Genomic DNA, 18,301 nt, shown 5'->3' on the forward strand with positions numbered 1-18,301 from the left:
CAACAACTCTAGCAGGTCCCTCAAAGCCAGCCTCTCTCCCACCACTACGGGCAGCCTGAGCAACCCTCCGTGCACAGCTGTTCCCAGCCCCCTGCTCAGATGCCTTCAGTGGCTTTTCCCTGCCTAAGCATTTCTGCCTCCCTTCACGACCCCACTGCCAGCGTCCACAGCCTTCCTGCAACTCCCCAAGCACTTCCAGTTGCGGCGAGCACGCCTCTCCACTGCCTGGGGCCACACAGAGTAGCTGCATGCAGACAGCGGCTCTAACCTAGAATGCCCCACTCTTTCCAGCCTGCTTTCCCAGCATCAGGTTAAAGGATATATGTCTTCTTAAATCTTTCCTGGTTTCCCCTTTTCTAAGCATTTACACTACTTTATAAGATGCACTATCCCAGTTTGCACAATTATATGCTGTCCAGAACGAATTCACTCGTCTCATAAATCTGACTGCTCTTGAATATTTTACATGATTTTTTAAAAGCTCATCTGGAAAATTATGTGCTTTTGAGCAAAAATAACTTTGTGATTTTTATAAGCTGGGCCATTCGCCTTACATTCTGAAAGACTTGGCTACAAAGTATAGTATTTAGTAGGACTGTTTTAAGTATTAAAATGACAGAAATGTTACCTGCCCAATACATTACCTGTACCGGGGAAGCGTTTGAATACCCCCCCATGGTGATGGGGACTGAGAACTGCTCCATAAATACAGGCAATGTACCCAGCTTTCCCGGGAAGATGAAGTCAAAGAGAGACCACAGCTCTCGGAGGTTATTCTGCATCGGTGAGCCAGACAGGATGATGCGATGAGGCGTGCGGAACTATTACAGGAAAGAAAGGACTTTTCTATTAAATTCATCTTTTAACACATGATCACCAACCCTACCCCAAAACACTCCCATGCAATCCTGTCATTTAACACAACTACATATCATTTTGGTCTCCTCTAAAATGTAGACATTTTACGCAACTTCAATTCTTCAATTACCCATAGATAAAATATATATATACATAGATAATGTATATATATGGAAGAATTTTTCTTACTGTTCAAGTTGAAGACTATGGACTAGAGTTGGATGTGGTTACACTCTAACAACTGATCTATACAAGAGACATTCAGTAATATCAACAATTAGAATCTGAGGAAACATGATTAAGGGTAAGAACAAAAAGTGTTCAGCATTAAGGCAAAACGTGTATTTCAAACTCCTTATGCAAAAGCACAAGGAAAGATTCCCTAAGGGTGTTATTAAAAGCAGAGAGTTTATTCTCAATGAAATATTATCCACCTGGATACCCCCCTTGTTATAAGAGGTCACACCTGTTTGCAAGCAAGGGTGATGGCAGCATTTGGATTTCGAATTTTGTGTCCCTCGTCCAAGATCACATAGTGCCAGTCATGCCTGCTAATGTCATCTTGCATCAGTCGAATGTAGGAGTAAGAAGTGATCAAAATCCCGTGACAATGAGCAATGTCTCGAACTAGTTTCTCCTAAAACGATGACAAAACGGCAAAGCCAGTTTTAAACAAGTTAAATGAACGTGACTGTTTTTTTCAATTCTATTTTTTTTTTTTTAATTTTATTTTATTTTTAAACTTAACATAACTGTATTAGATTTGCCAAATATCAAAATGAATCCGCCACAGGTACACATGTGTTCCCCATCCTGAACCCTCCTCCCTCCTCCCTCCCCATTCCATCCCTCTGGGTCGTCCCAGTGCACCAGCCCCAAGCATCCAGTATCGTGCATCGAACCTGGACTGGCATTGTGTTGGTTTGTGCCATACAATGTGAATCAGCCATAATTATATATATATATATGTATACACATACACACACACACACACATCCCCTCCTTCTTAAGCCTCCCTCCCCTTCCTATCCCAAGCATGACTCTTAAAATCTACCTTTCAACCATGATACAGTCTAAGGCACTTTATAAACATGTACATAAACATAATACATACAACCTAGTTACGTATTATCATACCAGAAATCTACTTTATGTTTCATTAATCTGTAAGTTGTAAATGCTGATAATATATTCACTATTATGGGGGAAGAGAGTCAAAGAAAACCAGAAAAAGATGTAACATGTAAACACTTGCCCAAATTTCATTTTTCCAAAACATCCTTTGTGTTACTCCATATTAAACTTCCTTCCATATTAAACTGGGCTTCCCTGGTGTCTCAGACAGTAAAGAGTCTGCCCATAGTACAGGAGACCTGGGTTCAATCCCTGGGTTGGGAAGATCCCCTGGAAAAGGAAATGGCAAACCACTCCAGTATTCTTGCTTGGAAAATCCCATGGATGGAGGAGGCTGGAAGGCTCCTCCATCCATGGGGTCACAAAGAGTCGGACACGACTGAGCTACTTCACTTTCACTTTTCACTTTCATATTAAACTTAAAACAACAAGGTAGATGAAAAATGATTTATGATTTTAAAATGAAAGCAAGAAAATGAAGGAAAAGTCAAGGCAACAAGAAGGACAAATCCAGCTCTAATGATGTGTAACATGAATTCAAGGAGGACAGAGTACAAGGGGTGAAAAGAAGTGATTGTTTAAAATGATACCAAAAAATTCTGAGAAGAGACTAGAGTCCACGGAGCAAAACACTCCTGAGTGCCAGGCAGACACACTGAAAAAGCCATACACCTACATATATCCCGACTAGATGTCTGAATTCCAAAAATGAAACCAAACAAGAGAAATGCTGCAGCTTCTAATTAGAACAAAACAGATTTTTTTAAAAGATTCCCTTCAGAAGAAAAGGACTCTACCTGTGTTGAATATCTTTTCTGCAACACTAAAAATGTCAGAGAGCAAAGGGAAAATCTTTCCATAATTCTAAGGAGAAAGCAAAGATTCTGGAATTCTGCACTGATCCAAACTAGCAGTCATGCATGCCAGAAAAAAAGTAAATTCCACCTTCAGACAGTCAAGGACAAAAAATAAACGAGCAGGAGATGGCCTTGCAGTGGCATGCTGCATCCAGCTGGTGCGGGCGCCACCTCTGTGAGAACGTGGTCCCTTTGCCTGGTGGGAGGAGGGGCTGAGGACTCCACACTCTGCACCACAGTGGACAGCAGAGCTCCCCACCCGAGGCTCAGCACACACGGGGAGCTCATAGCACCTCTGAGAAAGGAAGGAGGTCCTTACCCCAACTTACCGATGACAGAACTGTGGCTTAGAGAGAGTAAATATTATCAGGCCACAGAGCTGGGAAGAAGTGGAGCGGGATTTGAGAGTAAAAAAAAGAAGCCAACTCCAGAGCTAGTATTCACTAAGCATTAGGCAACACTGCAGAGAAGGCAATGGCACCCCACTCCAGTGCTCTTGCCTGGAAAAGCCCATGGACGGAGGAGCCAGGTGGGCTGCAGTCCATGGGGTCGCGAAGAGTCGGCACGACTGAGCAGCTTCACTTTCACTTTTCACTTTCATGCATTGGAGAAGGAGATGGCAACCCACTCTAGTGTTCTTGCCTGGAGAATCCCAGGGACGGGGAAGCCTGGTGGGCTGCCGTCTATGGGGTCACACAGAGTCGGACACAACTGAAGCGACTTAGCAGCAGCAGGCAACACTGCCTCCTAACTATGAAAGAAAATATTTTTAAGGGACGATTACATGTAATATACTTACCAATCTTAAATTATTACAGCAATAATTAAACATTAAAATAGTTAAATAATTAAATGTTAAAATATTATTTTAAATACTAATGAAACAGCTAAGGATCTAAAATACAGATCCTATATATATATATGTATAAAATATATATATAAAGGATGTATTTTTGCATTACTGCAAGTCCAGTATAACAACCAAGAGTGAGAACAGGAGAAAAATAAGAGTGTACTAAAAAAAAAAAAAATCCCTTCTCCAAGGGTAGAATGGGGTGTACACAGGTAATGAATACTGTTCAATTCTTTACCGTGACAGAAAACAGGCTAAAGTACATTTGCAAAAAACGCAAGCCCATTTGCTGATTAATAGCTGCTGCTGCCGTTCAGTCACTAAGTCATGTCCAACTCTTTGTGACCCCATGGGCTGCAGCCCATCGGGCTCCTCTGTCCATGGGATTTCCCAAGCAAGAGTATTGGAGTGGCTTGCCGTTTCCTTTTCCAGGAAATCTTCCCAACCCAGGGATAGAACTCGGGTCTCCTACTTGGCACACAGATGCTTTAACACTGGGAAGCCCTAATAATGGTGGTTTAGTCATGTGTCTTCGGCATAAATATCAGAAAAGAAACAAACTGTAGGACTATCAAACCACTGTCAGGCAAAGAAAGGAACAGGCAACAGACAGGTGGTTTCAGACCTAACTGGAGAAGGCGATGGCACCCAACTCCAGGGCTCTTGCCTGGAGAAATCCCGTCGACGGAGGACCCTGGTGGCCTACAGTCCATGGGGTCGCGAAGAGTCAGACACGACTGAGCGACTAAACTTAAAAAACTAAACTTCAGACCTGACATTTATTTTGGGGTTGCCATGTGACAGCGGGCTGGCAGCAGCGACATCTTCCACTAGGAGAGCATGGCCAAAGCCCAGACTGGCGCTGAGAATCGAGTACACGCGACGATGAAAGACATACCAAGGAAATGCAAACAGAAACCTGCGGGACACGCCACTGCTTCTCAGAATTCCACCTCAGGAGAGAGAGGAAGACTAAAGGCAACTGAAAGTGCAAAAGTTGGGTACGAAGGAGCCGGGGCTCACCGTCAGTCAGCTCCTTTTGACGACTCTTAGCAGAGCCTCCGCCCACATACAGGCCCTCATTCCTCACACCCCACTGGGGCGGAAATCAAACCAAGCAGCCACAGCACGAGGTGAAAAAGGGAGAGTGAGGCAGTGAGATAAAAACAAAAATCAGGGACGCTTAAAGACAAAACTCGCAGAACTGATAGAGAACACATGTAAACAGCTCTTTGAAAAGACCCCAAAAGAGAGAGACCTCTGTAAAGTCAGCCTGCAGAACAGACTGACCTGGCAACGTGGGGAACGTCAGTCACACAGAGGCAGCACAGAGAACAGCAGCCATGCAGTGTGCGATCCGACGCCGCCCGAAACCTGAACACAGAGGCAGCACACAGAACAGCAGCCATGCAGTGTGCGATCTGACGCCACCCGAAACCTGAGAGGATGCCACTAAAAATAAATAAGTTACCGAAATGGACCCAAGAGAAACGAGACAGACCAATCAGACCATACTTAGACTTGAAAACAATGCTAAACTTTTCCCACCAGAAGTCTACTAGACCCAGGGGTTTTATAAGTGAAGTAGGTATCAACTCTGTGATTTAAATGGCCCCAAAATACAGAACAAGAAGACTAGCAAAATGCTGTTTTCAAAACTGACAGAAGCAACATACTCACATGTACCCCTCAATAGAGATTCATTGCTTTATAAATAAAAATTTAGCACTATATTAAGTGAATAAGGCATCACAGGAGTAGAATTGCTAAATATTAGGAAAACCAATACAATTATTCATATAATCATAATCATATAAATTTTATAAACTCAACATCTTCAAAAATATTACCTTAATAAACAAAGAATTAGAATATTTTTTAATTCAATAGAATATAAAGGGTGTAACACTAACCAAGACAATTTTGAAAGAGGAAGAGAGACACTGTCTTCTATCAGACACACCTCAGGGCTCACCTAGAACTTCAGAGGTAAGAGCCGTAACACCTGGCGCTAGTGCAGGTTCGGCAAGTGAGAGCTGCATCACTGACATGACTCGGCTGTACCTGCTCCCCATTCATGGCTTGCAGTCCCTGCACAAAACTGCACAGAGGCCACACCGAGTTAACCATTTCCTGACTATCTTTTTGGTACCTGATGATGAACACACTGCCCCACCTCCACCCACTTCTCCCTGACCACAGTGCTATCCATGGCCTCGGGCCCCACCATGGCAGCGAGTGTCCAGCGAAGACATGCAAGGTGTCCAGAGATACACTGCTGCACCTTGCACTCATCCCACCAGCGCTGAGGCCCCACCTCTGGCTGAGTCAGAAGCCAGAGGTGACCGCAACAGCTCCTCTGCATCTTCCTTTTCCACTCGAATTCTGAGCAGGCAGCCATCGCAACCCTACCCCATCCCCCCTCCTGGGAGAGCAGTGGCTGCTAGAAACCACGAAGCAGGCAGGGCGAGGGACAGCAGCGAATGGGCGCACAGCCACGTCCCGTGCCAAGCCCCAGGCACGGAGCTGTGTGCAGAGAAACGGGAGAGGAGAGCGACGACTGTTGGGGCCTGAAATACGGCAGGAGTGAAATTACCACTCATGTTTATAAAGTGTCCGCTGCATCACAGCCAAAGCCTGCCCATGTGGGTCCACTTGTTCATGACTTTGGAACCCCTCGCTGCTGAATTCACCAACTCAGCACTGTCATTCCACTACACTCCAAGGAACACCACCCTGAACTGGATTCTGGACGTCCCTGTACCACAGTTAAACAAATGGGACGCCACGCCTCCCAGCTACGCACCACCAGGGCGATGCTTAGCTTCATGGGCATGTCTAAGAGTTGAAATTTATTTGGAAAATTCTGTGATTTAAGCTATAGCTATAGAAATACAAATTTTCTACCACATTCAGAAAGATGTATGATGATGAGTAAGAATCAAAGATGCTTTTATAAAAAAGAGTAAGAAATTTGCTGAACGTCTGCACTGAAAATATAATCTCCACTTAACAGCCACTGGGTAAAAACACATCTAAGACTATTTGTTTTCACCTGATTCAATCTCAGAATTCTGTAACTGCCTAGACCCGAGTTTCAATAATGGTGAATTGTTGAATATTATGGAGGTCTCTATCCAAACACTTAAGACAAATCATCTCGGGCGGTTTCCAAATTAAAAGCTTGTAAAATATGTAACCTCTCCTAGTTTTTGCAGTTAATAGGGTACATCTGCAATTAGCCTGGCTTACTGAATGCAGCGCTGCTGTCATGAAAAGATGTCTGTGAAAGTGCTGCTGTTATTATGCAGGCTCAGGAGACCAATCCCTCCTAGAGGGCAAACAGTGGGCTGGGGGGAAGCAGCAGCCATAAATCACACTGTCAGGCAGCAGGGGAGCCGGGAAGAGCACAGGCACGTGAAGGCCATTCACAGCAAACGGCCCGGCGCTGCCCAGGAAGAGTTTACTGCACCTGTAATTAATTAAAATTTCCTTCAAGCCAAATCTTTAATAAACAAGGATTTGTGCTGACAATGAAGAAAAAAGGGCCCCGGCAAGATAATTTTACAATATCCCTTACAGAACAAGCGCAGCATCGATCATCTCTCGTATCAGGTGTACACGCCGTCTCGAAAGTTAACAGGAACTAACATCACTTTGTGTTATAATTTGTGTACTTGGAGCGGATCTGAAATATTTAGGATGCTTGAGGGACCACGTGGTCCTTTTCTACCTTTGTTATGTTTTCTCTCGACTCCCAGCTTTTTAAAAAGCCAAGTCTTTTCATGCTAGCGTTTCAGGAAACGGGCCTTTTTAAGGAACATGCGACGGCAGTGGTGGCCGATGGCCCGTCCTTGCGTGGACTCTTCCCTGGTCACACCCTGCCTTTCCCAAAACAGAATTTTAACGTTCTCTTTCACTGTATCCACTTGGAGCCAATGTACCTAGACACAGGGTGAAAAAGGTAAAGGATTGTGAATACCTTTGATAAAGCCAGTGTGAACTATCTCAAGCATAATCATCCTGAATCAGTCAGAAGCATCAGGATGTCTTTTCTCAAGCACTGAGATGAAGAGGCCTGCCATACTCTTTTTCAATACCAGGAATCACCTGGGTGAACACTGCATGCTGGGGAGCACACTAAGTTTATTGTGCACCCGTACGAACCCAACAAATTCTCAAAAGATTACTAAAAAAAAAATACCCATTTTCAGGAGTTCAAACAAGGCTCAGAGAAGCTTGCCAGGTCACAAAGCTATAAAATGGCAGATCCAAGATTCAAGCCCTGGCCTGGTAATTATAAAATCTATGCCTTTAGATCTTTATGCCACTGCTGCTTTTCCTAATCCTATGGCTCTAAATATCATGAATGAATCAAAATGATAAATCTCCTTGAATTATTAATATCAAAACTATTCCACAGTATTACCATGTCCTACAAAGCAGGGAAAGGTGAGAGCTTTAAAGTGGCAACTGTTTCAGAACATAAGCGAACATCTCTCACGAGACATCTTCCAGCAACTTGAAAAAAGGGTACTTAATAATTAAACAAACTTTACAGCACCGTGCTAAAGATGCCACCACCTGCCGTGAGTTAGATAAGTATTATAAAACTGTCTTCTTTTATCTTTTCATGTATTTTCTTTCCCCAAGAAAATGGTTAGTTTTCCAAGCCAGTTAGAAACATCATATCCATTTTTTGCAACTCAAATAGCATCACATACCTACAATATTGTATTTAGTTATTCAACAAATAAAGATTAATCAACTTATGTATCAAGTTTCTCTCCATTAGAAAAAGGGATCATAAAAGATAATGAGAAAAGGAAAATCCTAGATTCCTAGTAAATGAGATTTCAACTGACCATTACGGAGATTCAGAGCCTAAAAATGTTCTTATCTGATTTGATCATTTGATTGAAAATACTGGCCATTTTTTTTGCATGGTTGCTGAGTATTCATTTGATAATTCAAAATTATGCTGTCAACCAAAATGAATATTAACAAAGATAATACAGAATCACATGGTGAGAGAGGTGGGAAGCTAAAAGGCAATTTAGGGAAGAAAAATGATAGATAAGCTCCATCAGAAATTGCTTGATCATTTGATATCTATTCTCCAAATGAAAAACTTTAAAAAATTTCAAAGTTTAACATCTGCAAGTTACAACAAAACTTTAGAAAAATAATAATAATCTACTGAATAAGAATAATAATTCTGGCATTATTACACTGTTAAGCTTCCCAAAGAGAAATTCTCTTCCCTTCCGTATTTTCTCCAGCACTGAATGTCCCTATACCAGAGCGCTGCCATTTTATTTAGACAGGACAGCCAGCGGCACAAGTGTTTCCCCATGGAAAAGAGGAATTTCAGCCTACAGGATGGAAAGGTAGACATCAAATGCTGGCTTAGAGGACAGAACAGCACTTGCAGGATTTGAAGTGTGATTAAGAAATGTAAACTCTGTTGCAATTAACACACCCCTGTAAGCCAACAAGCGTGCATGGTGGTGACTACGATCTGCACACAACAGAACAAATGCAAACGGAAGACGCAGCGGGGCCAGACGCTGCTCAGTGCTGCACCCAGAAGCCAGAGCTCTGATCTCAGAGATGTTCAGAAACAAGGAATTTTGTTTCCAGAAATGGAAACAAGGCCTGTGTGGAGGAATTGACACATTTTCAATATGCTTTCATCACAAACAATAAACTGATGCTAATATTAATAATAAACTGTGCTTCTAAGTGGATAGTATGGTTTGAAAGATACAGAAGAACATCTTTTCAATCTTTTGCATAACAGCTTACATCTTTAGGGATATGAGACACTTTATAATGGAAAAGGAACTATACAAAGAGTTAAGGGTCAGAGTAAAAACACAAGCCTCCTTACTTTTCCTCAAAACTTAAGTAAGAAACTTTCAAATTAAAGTCCTCGGTAAACCATTAAGTACTTGAAAAACTATGAACAATTATATGTATGCACGTATCTGTGCATAACCAGACATCTCAGAAGGTACAGATCACTGTAAAAAAAAAAAAGTGAATAATCTGTTCTTTAAGGTTTTGTTTGCCCTCCAAGCAAGTTAAGGAAGCAAGACTCATCAACAGAGGCACTGACCAATGTGAATTCTATTTCCATTCATTAGTCAATGAATTTCGTTTGCATGAACACTGCTTTTCAGGCTAACAGAGGAAATACAAGTGGGCCATGATATGGTGAAGGTGTAACAGAAAAAGCACAGAAGAAAATAAAAGGATAAAGAGGAACATGTGAAAAATGTGCTTTTTAAAGATACGCCATCAACTAAAGAATTCTAGTACAGGATTCTGCAATACAAAACATTAAGAAATGTCAAAAGACAAAGAAGTGAAAAAAGCAATCAAAAGTATTTTACAGGGGTGATAACAAGATAGTTACAACAATTTAGCTTGACTAGAAAAATGATTGAAACTTATTCTCATGCTACTAAAAAAAACACTTTTTAAAAACTGCAGCGTTTACCTCACTTCATTAATTATTTCAACTCACTTGTTTTCCATTTATCGTTTAAAATTCAGGGCAAAGTCAGCTGGTTTCAACAACAGCTAGTAAAAGCAAGATTCCACCTCACCAAACTTGAGCTACCAAATTATAGATACTCCTGTTTTCACTTCTATCAAAAGCTCTGCTTACTCATGATCATGAACAAATAGGAATTTGGAGGAAAGGGGGTCTTGGCAGAATTACAAAGACATTGGAGCTTAGTGGCTCACATGTACTTAACTCAGCAGGGCAAACATTCACTAGCCCTGTCAGCTGGCACTGCTCTCACGGGGGGCATGAAGACCTCACTCACGAGCTATGACAATCAGCAGAGAAGAACTCATAGCAAACTGGCACTGCTCATCTACAGAGAAACCTGCAAACCCCAGTGAAAATGTGCAATTATCATCTCTTCAGCTATAGGGGCACTTGGGGTACAAAAATGATGAAGACATAGTCTCCACTCTGTAGAGTTTACAGTCTAGATGACAGACAGAAATGAGAATTAAAAAAGCATAATACAAGCTATCTATGCTACCCACAGAAGAACAGATGATAAACTTCCTTTTGGATGATGTGGCTAAAACAACAACTAAGTGAAGAAATGCCACCTTCAAAGAACAGTGATTATACTTAAGTGGCAATCGAGGATTCAGAAAACAAACAGCAACTTAATTAACTAAAAGGCAATAATACAAATAACGAAAATGTCAAAATGGCAGGCTGTTCTTTTGCTCATTAAAAACACATTTTAAAAGCATGTTAACAAATGCCTTTACTGATTAAAATACTAATTGCATTTTGTACCTACTTTCCTAAAACTGTTAAAGCCAGTAATGCCTCAAATCCAGCCAGTTAACTACTGCATAAGGCCCTTGATTTCTGGTCCCACTCAGGGCATCAGGCTTGTGTTTCACGGGACAAGAGCATGTCTTGTCATCACCATGGGCTGTTGGATTGATAAAGCCTACATTCACAACTGTTCTGAAAATACAGAGTTCTAAAATGAATCAAGAACAATCAATGCATGAAAGAAATATCAGAACATACATCTGAGAAATAAATGGATCAAAGCAAAGACAATCAGGTAAAATGGAAGGTTTTAAAACAAAAACAAGCAAAAAGGTACTGAAGTATTGTAATGTTACCTTTTTGTGGGTAAAGGACCCGGTTTCGTGCAGAACTGCCACTCTGAATGGAGGCCACCACGTGTGAAATTCCTTCACCCACTGATGCATCACCGTCGTCGGACAGACAATTATGGTCGGACCCAACCCCTCGAACCTGCACCCAGAATGTCCAAGAGGAAAAGACAGCCGTGAATGACATATACGGATGATTAACTGCCAAAACACGAAAAAAGAAACAAACAAAACTCTACAGCTCAAAAAGGAAAATCCTACTGAGGATAAGCCCACCTAGTGAAATCCCTACGGCCCCATTCATCAATGAATGGACGCATGTATCAAGAGGAACCACCAGCTAATGTGTTAAAAATATCATCTACAGTAAAATAAATCAAACAAAAACTACCTAACAAGGAAACTTTTCTCTCTTCTTCTATTCCAGATTAGCGAAGGCATAAACAGTATATATCAACCTAAGTGAACACAGAATATGTTCTATCAGTTTGAAGCTTTACAGTTTATCAAGAGTTTTCACCCACAGGATTTCACTCAGTCTCACAGCCCCAGGAAGCCAGCAGGATGAGAACCCTGCAGTGTTCAGGCTGAAGACTGGTGTGCCCAAGGCGCCACGGTTACCAGGACACGGAGCGATGCCTCAAGTCAGTCTTCTGACGGCCGCAGCCCGCTTTTGCAGCACAGCACGCTGTTCGCTTCTCCGTGTGATACAGAACCAGTGGGTGAGCGGCAGTGACCACTTCTCCCAGAAAGCCCCAGTCAACTGAGTTCAAGCGTCACAGTTTTTGTGGAAAGCAGCTGAGCGCTACAGAGCAAGAGCCTTAACAAGGGTCGCATGTTGACCAAACAATCCCAAGACAAACATTTGTGTACCAAGATACACACTGTAGCATTCTTTGCACTGCAGAAAAAGTGGGCGCTACCTGAACACCTGTAAATAAGAGACAGGCTAAATAAACCATCCTCTTTCTTTACTACTGCACGGGCAAGTAGCTAGATGCACTGCCTAGGTCTGAACCCCAGCTCTGCACAGCTCTGGAACTTCAGTTTCTCATCTTAAAATAGGAACAGCAGCCAGTTACACAAAGTTTAAATCAGTAACTATAAAGTGCTTAGAATAGTATATACTAAATACTATTAGAATTTGTTAAGATAGAATATACCGTATAACCATTAAAATCATCTTTGAAGAATATTTAAAACTTGGAAAATGTTTCAAGGTCTTTCTAAAGACCACATAATTTATGGAATCATCCCAATTCATTTACACATAGGGAGTCAGAAAACTGGTCATCGCCACCATGTCAACATTCATCTCTCCCCCTTTTCCTTCTGAACAGAAAAACTTTGTGCAGGTGCCCCCTCTTCCTTCCCAGACATGTACTTGATGGGATTCTGACCACTGTCTGGTTATGGCAAAGAGGGAAGAAGCTGGAAACACAGTTCATCTGCGGCCTGTTAGCACACAGCATTCCCCTAGAGAGGCTCGCCAGTCCACTGAGGGGCCTGGGAAGACTGGCTGGCTCATGGTGAGGAAGCACTTAGGTGCTAGGTCAGGGGTCGCGTCATCTCTTGGTCTCTCCTGCTGCATGTGAACGAGGAAACAAGAGCCCAGCAGCCACTGGCAGTTGAGTTCCTGTGCAAAGAGATCTTATGACCACAAGAAGAACTGGCCTCAGGAGAACCTGGGCTGCTTCTGATGACGCTGTGTCTAGAATCTGCCTGCTTGGTAGGTTCCTGGATGTAGCACACGTTATGTAAACATTTAACCCACACTGAAGCCAGGATTCTTTTTACTGGCAGTCAAAATATCCTGATCTCCCCTTCCGCCCTGCTTCCTACCAGTCAACATGGAACCAATGCCCTTTTCTTGTCTGAGCCCAGACCCCCACTACATGCTTGTCTGAGCCCAGACCCCCACTCCATCAGTGCTTCTACCACTTCACCTTCAGTCCAGCTTCATCTTCAGTCCTGCTGAGAGACGGGTGTCAGTCGGTGCAGAACATGAAACCCAAGCCAAAGTCAAACTAGCGATGGGAATCTTCAATACGAGACTCACACTCAGCCACCAGCGGCAACCAGGAGCTGAGACTGACAGACACTGGAGCCTTCACGGCCTGCCTCTCACTCTGCAGCAGAGTCACCGGCGACTTGAAGCTCTCATTCTCTGTCCCCTGCCTATTTCCGCCCACAAGGGTGTGGAGTATCTGAAGCTACCCACTGCACACACCTTCCCCACGCTGCCATCTCACTAACCCTCACAGTTTCACTCGCTCTCTTTACACTGGTAACGTGAATCTAGGTCTCCAGCCCCAGTCTCTCTTCTGAACTCCAAAGTACCACTTGCCTAGACGTCCAACTGCCGGCTGGTCCCTCCACGCAGATGTCCCCACAGCACCACACGTCACCCTCCCCTGAACTGTCCCTCCTCCCAGACTTCCTAATCCAATGGAAAGAGCTGTCACCCATGCTCCAGGCACCCTCAGTGGAAATCCAGGCCTGTGCCCACTCCTGTTCTTCACCACACCCAACCGACACAGAGTTCATGTCACACATACTTCCTCTCTGAGTCACTCTGTCTCTCCACTGCTAACACTCCCTTCTGGCCACTATCATCTCTTACCCAGGATATTGCACTTTCTAGCACCATCTTTTCAAGAAAGCACAATCAGAATGCCTCATCCCTTTGCTTAAGACCCTTTTCGTGTTTGTCCCTCACTCTTGAGACAGTCCAAACACCTCACCCTGCTGTCTGAGACCAGTAGGACTGGACCTCGGGCTGCCTCTTCAGCATCACCTCTCTCCAGAGCCCTCATCCTGACCGGCCCCTCACAGGTCAGCACTCCCCTACTAGCACTCTTTCAGTTCTTACAAAGCGTACACTCCTCTGACCTCTCAGCCTTCACCTTGTCCCTTCCTTCCCTTTTATTCCAGCCACACTCCACCTGTCCTTCAGCCCTCAACTTCCTCCCTTCCCGTCCCTTTCTCTCCAGGCAGGTTAAGGACCCTTCCTTGGTGAAGCCACACTAGTTAGGACTCCACATTAACCCTGTCATAATATATATCACCCTGTGTGTGTGTGTGTGTGTGCACGCACGTGCATTTATGTGCAGGACATCCTTTCTAAGCTCCTTCACAGTACAGGGATAGCTTCTTCTTTAAATGATCTCAATGTCTAAATCACAGAAGGCAATGAAAGAATATTGGCTTTTTTAATGAAAACTTCTTTTAAAAGGTTGAAAGAAAATTATATTGAAACATTAAAAGAGATTATTTTTGAGTTGGAGATCATGGTTGACTTTTTTTTGCTACAGTTCAATAAATGATTCTCAAACTTTACATTTTTTTTGTAAACTAAACCACACAGCACTGGAAATATTCATCTGCACAACTGAAAAATACTCTGTAATTCTGTAGAAAAACAAGCCACAACCTAAATAAGGCTGACCTTTTACTCCAATGTAACAAAATACCTCCACCCATTTCTAAATCCTCTCAACCTTCAGCTAGTTCCTGCCCCTGCCCCTCTGCCCCCGAGAATGGGCTCAGATCACAAGCAGCAGGAGCTGACAGCTGCTCAGGCATTCCCAGCAGTGTCTCAGCCTCCCCCAGGGCAGGTCCCCTCAAACTCCTCGGGGAGAGTACAGCTCTGCCCTGGCCCCTTCTGTGACAATATTCCCTAAAAGGATTAAATGCAGCAACTTCTTATATCCTCCAAGAGCAACTAGAGAGCTATCACTATTCACTTACTATCTAAAATATTTAAAAACAAACTCACTTTCAAATAAGCAGAAGTACGCACACATGCCTTTGCAGGTCCCACAGCATCACACGCCTTTTATAACATGGTCGCTGCCGATGCTACAATATTATGTAAGGCCAACATTTTATTCTGGCTTATGGGTCGCAAAGAGTCGGACGCGACTGAGCAACTGAACTGAACTGAACTGAACATCTATCTGGCATTATTATGCCCTTTGATCTCTGCCATTCTCCTAGGAAACTATGGAGGTTTTCACACAGAGTGGGAATCCAGGAGCAGACCTAGACTGCTCCAGAACCTCAAAAGGGGCAACCACATCCATTAACAATCACATCAACTGTCCCACCCTTCTCCAGTCCTCAATACCACTGAGATGATCTTAAGAAAGGGCTAAATTCCATATATATGCGTTAGTATACTGTATTGGTGTTTTTCTTTCTGGCTTACTTCACTCTGTATAATAGGCTCCAGTTTCATCCACCTCATTAGAACTGATTCAAATGTATTCTTTTTAATGGCTGAGTAATACTCCATTGTGTATATGTACCACTGCTTTCTTATCCATTCCTCTGCTGATGGACATCTAGCTTGCTTCCATGTCCTGGCTATTATAAACAGTGCTGCGATGAACATTGGGGTACACGTGTCTCTTTCCCTTCTGGTTTCCTCAGTGTGTATGCCCAGCAGTGGGATTGCTGGATGATAAGGCAGTTCTATTTCCAGTTTTTTAAGGAAGCTCCACACTGTTCTCCATAGTGGCTGTACTAGTTTGCATTCCCACCAACAGTGTAAGAGAGTTCCCTTTTCTCCACACCCTCTCCAGCATTTATTACTTGTAGACTTTTGGATCGCAGCCATTCTGACTGGTGTGAAATGGTACCTCATAGTGGTTTTGATTTGCTTTTCTCTGATAATGAGTGATGTTGAGCATCTTTTCATGTGTTTGTTAGCCATCTGTATGTCTTCTTTGGAGAAATGTCTATTTAGTTCTTTGGCCCATTTTTTGATTGATTGATTGGTAACAATAACCCTGTGTACGAGACAGCAAAAGAGACACTGATGTATAGAACAGTCTTATGGACTCTGTGAGAGAGGGAGAGGGTGGGAAGATTTGGGAGAATGGCATTGAAACATGTAAAATATCATGTATGAAACGAGTCGCCAGTCCAGGTTCGATGCACGATACTGGATGCTTGGGGCTGGTGCACTGGGACGACCCAGAGGGATGGAACGGGGAGGGAGGAGGGAGGAGGGTTCAGGATGGGGAGCACATGTATACCTGTGGCAGATTCATTTTGATATTTGGCAAAACTAATACAATTATGTAAAGTTTAAAAATAAAATAAAATTTTAAAAAAATAAAAAAAAAAAAAAAGAAAGGGCTAAATGTACTAGAGCGATTAGTACCAATTACCAAACTGGCTACAGTTTCTTTCATCTTTGATTATCACTGATTACCTAGTAGGTTTACAAGTCAATACCTCCGTGGTCAAATATTTCTACCTGCAGGATAGAAATCTGCCCCTCAATAGCCTTGAACTTATCAGGAATTACAAAGTAAAAATATTTACCTTTGAAAGTTTATTAACTTTTTCAGTCCTTTCACATTTATTTGTAATTAGGAATTTCCTAAATGATATCCAAGACTTCAGAGTATTAACTGAAGTTTGCAAGGTTAACCATTTATTTCTTCTCCATCATCAAGTTCAGGGGCCTATCACTATAATATGAATGGCAAAGAGAAAAGTATATAGCGTATACATTATGAACCGGGAAAACAAGCAGTATAGATTTTTATTAACCCCAGTAAGTATGCTTTTCCCTCTTTTTAAAGGACATTACATATAAAACACATTAAAGAAACAAAAATTAAAAACTTCTTTTTACCATTAAGTTCCTTCTTGGTATCCCAGAGACATCCATGGTTCCAGGATCACTGACCTTAAAATTACAATACTAAGACCATTCAAATAAAAGCCCCAAAATCTACAGCTTGCACGAGTTCAGAGGAAATTTACACAGCCCATGAAGCAAGGCTGGCTCATGCAGAACTTGGACTACACATCCGACCACTTCTCTTTAGGACATAAACCTAGAGAAGACTCCAAGTTCATCTAATTTCAAAGGAGGACAGACTATACAACTGTGAGAAAAAACGTTATACAATTTGCCCTGGCACATGCACAGAGAAGGGACCAAGCTCCTCTGAACACCTCTACTCACAGAGACCAGTTGTTTGGCTGATATATAACTGCATTCTGGGAAGCCACGTCTACCAATACTATCTTAATAAAGATGATCTGGGCTATAACCCAACGTGCCACACTATTCCATTATGGAGAAAGGAGACGCACATTGACAGTTAAGTGATTACAGCTGCTGCTCATTATTAGCCCACAGCTCACTCCTAGCTGGACTGTCACCACTCCAGAGAACATGTTTTAATTTTTCAATCAAAACTACACGGCAGGGATGATTTTAGGTTTCCCAGGCCCGGCGTATTAGACCCCACGCAAGTTTCATGGTAACAGGAAAGGAAGGGAAGAAAAGAGATGGGAAATAAGAAAATCCCAGAAACCATTTAAGGAAAGGAAGATAGTCTTAGAAACTATCTGGAGCAGCTTAGGGCATTCTCGTCAAAACCCAACCAAAGCTAACGAGAAATGCAGAGGCGAGCCGAGCAAACGGCTTGTTTAGAGAAAGCATTTTACAAACGGTGAATTAATGATATGCCTAGGCAAGAAAACACTAAATGCCCATTTTCAACTTTGACTTTTCTATTCGGACGGAATGTTTTCACATGAAATGTAGCAGAATTTCAGTATCGGAAGAAACAAACTCTGCTTCAACACTTTATTGTAGTAACAACAGAACATTTAATATTTAAAAATCCCCCAATATATTTTCCCCTTCCTACAACTGTGTAAGTATTTCTAAAATATCCTAAAACTTTAAGTACTGCTCATGGGATGTGTTGATCTGCTAAATTAATGAGAAGAGTAAGGAATAAAAACAAAGCAAAAAACTCTGAAGATTAAAATAAAAAGTTCTTTACTTAACAGTTTATGGTTTGTATTTGACCCACTCCAATATTCTTGCCTGGAGAATCCCGTGGACAGAGGAGCCTGGCGGGCTACAGTCCATAGGATCGCAAAGAATCAGACACGA

At 42.5% G+C, this 18,301-nt stretch overlaps 1 protein-coding gene across 2 annotated transcripts in view; it reads right to left on the reverse strand.

Moving 5' to 3' along the window:
• ERCC6 (ERCC excision repair 6, chromatin remodeling factor) overlaps window positions 1-18,301 on the reverse strand; it is a 71,809-nt gene that overhangs the window by 17,542 nt on the left and 35,966 nt on the right. For both annotated transcript variants that reach the window (XM_006061860.4, XM_006061861.4), the window contains exons 8-10: window positions 11,377-11,512; window positions 1,325-1,495; window positions 645-821 (exon numbers count right to left, since the gene is read on the reverse strand). In XM_006061860.4, coding sequence (XP_006061922.3) covers window positions 645-821; window positions 1,325-1,495; window positions 11,377-11,512 — 484 coding nt within the window. The remainder of the gene's footprint in view (window positions 1-644; window positions 822-1,324; window positions 1,496-11,376; window positions 11,513-18,301) is intronic.

The sequence above is a fragment of the Bubalus bubalis genome, chromosome 4, assembly GCF_019923935.1.
Source record: "Bubalus bubalis isolate 160015118507 breed Murrah chromosome 4, NDDB_SH_1, whole genome shotgun sequence".
NCBI lineage: Eukaryota > Metazoa > Chordata > Mammalia > Artiodactyla > Bovidae > Bubalus > Bubalus bubalis.